We start from the raw sequence: 5,564 nt of genomic DNA on the forward strand, positions 1-5,564 counted from the left end.
TATTTCAAATACTATGCAGTAACGACCAAGAAAAAATCCACTTTTTATCAGATATGTTGAATGTATGTCATGCACATCATTGCACAGGCAACATGGTTATTATGTTAGTGGTTTAGTGCTCGTTTGGAGAGATAACTTATTTTTGTCTGAAATATCGATATATCTTGAGGTCAAAAATATCAACACTTAAGGAAAAAATTGAACTAATTAAAAGTATGCTGAAAAAAACACAAACAATACTACTAATTTAGTAATGTGTTATGCACATTTAAACTTTTAGTGTGTGGCTTTTCTACAGAAGATATAAAAAAGATCTTTGTGTCCTTACTTAACAAAATAGAGGACAGGGTTAAATTTATTGAAGCTCTAAACTTGTTCCCAGTCAAGACGTGGATGCTAAGATGCTCAAAAGAAATCTTATTAAGGTAGTTTATTTTCTTAAGTAAAATCAAAGCTCCTTCCTGTAATACCGATGGGCTTAACATCCAATTATGCGATGAGTGTAAACCCCTTGTCTGAATGTTCAAAAATTTATTTGAAATGATTTCTAATTATAGGACAAAAAACATAAGGAAGGAAACACAACTGGCAATGGCACCTGCCAAAAACAGTATGGCATATCTCTGCCTGTGGTTGAATATGTCGCCAAGCCAATTATTATCTTTTACTTCGCGCCACCCACCTATCATGAAGGTGCATGTTGTTAAACTGAAAGAAATGTTAGATTTCTTTTTCTTAGAAGGGTTCACAGAGACCCATATGTGTATTGCTATATAAATATGTATATATACATTTAAAAATATGCATATATTTTTTTATAGAATCGAGTGTGTTTATTAAAAGAGAAAAACTGCAAACCTTACAACCTGGCAATACTATGTAAAAGTATTAAACATTTTAATGAGTTCGTCCATACTATTGATCCTACAATGAGTTAATATTTGTTCAGTCTTGAGGTATATATGTAAATAAATGGGAGGATAACAAAACGAAGTACTACAAGTAAATGTAAATATGTGAATTATTCAAATGTCTAATAACAATTTTATTTAAAGCATGAAACAAGTTTTGACTTTGTACTTTCCTCCATTGAATTCAAATGAATGAACAAAACAGCTGCCGCCACTCGTGCTTGTACGTCATACTGTGAGACATTGTGGGACCACTCTACTCTTCCCCAACGGTCTGCCTGAATTAAACAGAAAAAAACCCACATTAAATGCTGAAATTAATGATCATCTATTTAGAGTTTATACTTGAAATTCTTCTTCGAGTCTTGACAGAAGGACAGCTTGGTTTGTTGTTAATCTTTTGTCGATGCAGGACAGTGTTAGAATTAGAGACTTCAATGATTCAACAGCTAAAAGAAAACCTAAGTGACAAATGATAAAATGCTACAGTAATTTAGTAATTTATATTTGAAATAATTAAGTACATAATTTACAAATAAAATTGTTTACCATGTAGTGAAGGCAGACTGAAAGTTAAAATGTGATTCAATAGGACTGTTTTAGTTTCGGAAGAAATTTGAGGGCCTTCCAAATTTCTCGTTCCAGCAATGTCAACCTTATAACGTTCTTTAAACCATGATATAACCGGCAACCATTCTTTTTTTTGTATCTCGTAAACTTCTTCATTCTAAAATGGCAAAATTTGGTTGAATTATACTTATCATATTTGTAGTTATTAGTATATATATATACATATATTGCATTAAAAAAAAGAAAAAACCTACGTTTGAATGATACAGGATAGTATCAGTTTCTAAAAAACTAAATATACTTTCAGCAGCTTCTGTTTTCGTTATAAAATTGGGATTATCCTGAGCAGTATTGCACAGCGATGTCTAGAAAACATTTGATTAATGAAATCAAGAGATTGTATATAATTTGACTAATATTTAAGTTTATCTTTAACCAGGTGCATATTTGATCTCTCGATACTGTCTTTCTGCCCATCCCACTCTGCGGCTACTGCCATAGCAAGCAGCTCATTTTCCAGTTTGAGCACATTTCCTTTTGGCGTCTTAAGCTTCCTTTGGTCCAATGTTATCTCGTACTGTCCATCAGAATTTAGAATGCCAGTATATTTGTAAAACCTTTTCGGTTTGGCTGTCATGAAGAATTGAAAATATAAATGAAAGTTTAAAAAAAAAATCGATTAAGTACTCACTGGAGTATGGTCTTAAAGCACAGCATTTATCTGTGTTTGTTGCTTTCGACAATAAGCAGCTATTTCGAGTATTTATTGATCTAGCAAATTGTCTGAAAAACATTGGGCTTTATTATTTCGTTTAGCACATATTTACACTGATAACAGTTATCACCGGAGACCAATGTTAAGAAAAAATCTGCCTCCATGCCTGGCCTTGAAATATTCTCGTCCAATAATGACGTAACGGGTATAGTACTCGATTTGATTTCAATGAGGGTTCTTCCTTGAGACATTGGTTCTAGTTTTTTGTTTTGTTCCAAGTAATAAAATTTAAAACATGTATTAGAGCTACCCTAAATGAATTTCAACATAAATTTCTAATTACAATTTAAAGTATTTTACAATAAAGTTTTAAAAAAAGTTCATTCTTCTGTATAGTATGCCATAACAAAATTTAGACCACAAAATCTTTCATATAATCAGTTTTAATCCATGAAATCAGTGTGAACCATGTAAATTATAGCAAGAATGAAAAAATATGTCATTGTTAGTAAAAGTGTTAATTTGAAATCAAATCAAATCAAAAAATCTTTATTTAGATGGAAAACATTTTACATCTTAAATAAAGGCGTCAGATTATATAAGAAAAAATAAATTTGTAAATAATGCTTAAAAACTATAAATTATTGATTTACATAATTCATGTAATGAAGAAAATAAAACTTTATTATATAAACAAAAGAGAGAGAAAAAATTACCCACAACTAAAAAGCACATAACAGCAATGGTTATCAACCATTCGCCCAAGTCGGACTATATATTTTTAACAAAAAAGTAAAACAGGACTAAAAATTTGTTCTCAAGGAATAAACAAAGAGAAAAAAAACTATGTAAGTAAAATAAAATAACATTTCTATGTATATTTACATACACTTATGCACATATGAATAACCAGGGTATCTCTTATATATGTAATAAACATTTAATAATTGAAATAAAAAACTAGTTCTTTCCTGTAGTTCCAGCCTTCCATCACAGACTTTATTAAATTTAAGCACTCGGGATTATTTATTAAAGAGATTAGGTGCTCTCTTGTTAACATGGGCAAGCCTATATGCCATACTTGGATTTCGCTAAAACTGGGCATTCTGCTAACAAGTGAAAACAATCTCCTCAAGCCTGCCTGTTGCAGAGAGAGCACTTATTGGAACATTGACTCTTGTGGGATTATAATTAATGTAAAGTATCTCGCACCTAACTTTGAAAAACCAGCGAGTTAATGGAATGGATGGAATTTTAGAACTTTGCGCTATGTTCTTGAAAGGAAAATTCATAAATGAAGTTACATCATAGTTAGAGAAGCAAATTATGGCATTTGCTTTTGTTTTTAAATTTGATTAGTTCGCATATTTTGTTGTAAATTTTGGCCATAAATATAAACTAGAATGCTAAAAAAGTGTTGTGTGGTCCTTGTGCCTGATGCTGCAGTCGTGATATGGAATAAAAGTTTTAAGCTTTGTTCGGTAGTCGCAGTATTTATCATTCCTCGGATATAATATATGTGAACTGTAATTATATTATACTAGTAAACTGTTTAAATGTAGAGTAGCTGTCTCTACATATCAGCCTAAGAATCCCTCTCAAAGCTTTGTTATGAAGTAGGAAAATCTTATCAAAGAGGCCCACATCACTGCTACAGAATCAAATCTTACAGGTGTGATCTGTTGACGGTTGAGAGGGTACTCAATCAATGTCCACTTTGGGTTCAAAATACGCAGCAGTCAGTTTATGGATAAGGAAATTTATGTGACAGTCAAAACGAAGGCCCCAAAACCTCGTGCTCTCCACAATGTACAATTGCCAACACGAAACATTCAGGGAAAAGGGAATTTCAATGCTAGGTTCTTGTCATGCTAAAGATTATGATGATTTAGAATGATTCGCGTCAAGCTTGTTAATAGCAAACCTGGCTTGTCCTATCAACTATTTCAGCGGTGAATAAAGAATTATAGAGAAAATAAGCTCGAACCATGAAGTTAGGGACATCGGTGTAATTAGGTATAAAGCAATCAGGAGTACTAAGGTAAGCGACCACATAAAAGAGAAACAAGAGCGGGGCCAGTATGCTCCCTTGAGGAACTCCCATGTTGCCGATCTTTACCGGAACCGACCGCGCGGGTAAATTGCCTCGATTATTATTATTATTCACACAATTATTTCTGCTTGACTATTTAACATTTTGTAAATAATATGATGTCTCCAAATTCGTGGCTCATTCTCTTTATGCTTCTTTATGAGTACTTGTGTCTTAAGTCAAGCCTATGCTAATAACAAGCTTGACTGGAATCATAATAAATCATCACGTGTATTTTTCAATAGGAAAGAGCCCGTGAGTTGAAATTCCTTCTTCAAATATTTCATTAATTGTTATCAAGAAATCCGTCTCTGAAACATTTATTATTATTTATTATTATACATTAATATGTATGATATTTAAATAGCGAAAGCTTGATTGTAGTTAATCTAATTAATCGTGGTCCGCCTATTTTCGCTGCTTTTGTCGGTAAAAAATGGTTTCCGCAATTGGCCTTCTACAAGATAGGCTCCATCTAACTAGAAATAAATAACTATTATAATGTGAGATGTCAATATATCAAAAATTTAAATATCGAAAGTTTATACTGTTGTTAATTTAATCCTGGTCCTCTTATTTTCTCTTTTTTGTCGGTAAAAGACGTTTCTGAAATTTGTCTCAAAGTTTGCAATATCAATATTTAAATAGCGATTTGTTTTAAACAACAGTTTAAATAAGTCAATAATGAAAAATATGACTGGGAAAATAGTTCTACTGTTAATTAAAACTTGGCCCGCATATTTTCAAATTTTGTTGCCAGAGGAAAGGCGTTTCTTTCGGGGGCGTAAAATACGACTGTAGCGCTTTTTGATGGATAATTTAATGAAAATTTCAGGTCAATATTCAACACAAATTTAATAATCAACAATGTATGAACCATTTTGTTCCAATACAGTAAGTGGGTAATTCCTTTCTCTCAGAACTCAGGTTTTGAACTATGAATTAACTCCTCGGTGTGCTTTCTGCAGTCTTCAGGTGATGTATAACTTCCAATTAGTAGAGTTAGGCAGAGCCCGGAATTAGTGAAAAGAGGTTGCGTCGAGGTCATACCCAAGCTAAGTGCAAGACTCGCGGGGCTATACTTGTGGAAAACAATCAATCCCCTTGTCATAATCCAATGTCGTTTTTGATTAATTATTTACCTAAATGACTCCAGTTTGTGAATTAACGATTTGGTTGGGTGGAAGGAGCTCATAATAAAGCACCCTCTTCCAATCCCACCAAATGCATTGCCGTCATGGATATAATCTCCGGCTTTTGGAATTAACGGTGGATC

General features: G+C 32.6%; 1 protein-coding gene across 2 annotated transcripts; it reads right to left on the bottom strand.

The window, feature by feature from the left end:
• Positions 1-1,003: 1,003 nt before the first annotated feature.
• LOC106665643 (ATP synthase mitochondrial F1 complex assembly factor 2) lies at positions 1,004-2,340 on the bottom strand. Of its 2 annotated transcripts, none has more exons than XM_024227007.1 (6): positions 2,173-2,340; positions 1,918-2,111; positions 1,736-1,846; positions 1,461-1,638; positions 1,257-1,360; positions 1,004-1,189 (listed from the first exon to the last, which is right to left on the bottom strand). In XM_024227007.1, the coding sequence occupies exons 1-6, from the start codon at positions 2,273-2,275 to the stop codon at positions 1,046-1,048; spliced, it is 834 nt and encodes a 277-aa protein (XP_024082775.1). In that variant the 5' UTR covers positions 2,276-2,340; the 3' UTR covers positions 1,004-1,045. The 2 variants fall into 2 exon arrangements, with proteins under 2 accessions (XP_024082775.1, XP_024082774.1); XM_024227006.1 differs by having other exon boundaries at positions 1,257-1,372.
• Between the last annotated feature and the right edge of the window lie 3,224 nt (positions 2,341-5,564).

The sequence above is a fragment of the Cimex lectularius genome, unplaced genomic scaffold, assembly GCF_000648675.2.
Source record: "Cimex lectularius strain Harlan isolate CLEC.00 unplaced genomic scaffold, Clec_2.1 scaffold104, whole genome shotgun sequence".
Lineage (NCBI taxonomy): Eukaryota > Metazoa > Arthropoda > Insecta > Hemiptera > Cimicidae > Cimex > Cimex lectularius.

Bases quoted from the DNA above. Each gene is read 5' to 3' on its own strand.
- LOC106665643 (XM_024227006.1), bottom strand. From the start codon at position 2,275: ATGTTTTTCAGACAATTTGCTAGATCAATAAATACTCGAAATAGCTGC. The intron at 1,847-1,917 runs GTTAAAGATAAA...AATGTTTTCTAG, and splicing joins AGAGATCAAATATGCACCTG to ACATCGCTGTGCAATACTGC. The intron at 1,373-1,460 runs GTAAACAATTTT...TTTGTCACTTAG, and splicing joins CAGTCTGCCTTCACTACATG to GTTTTCTTTTAGCTGTTGAA.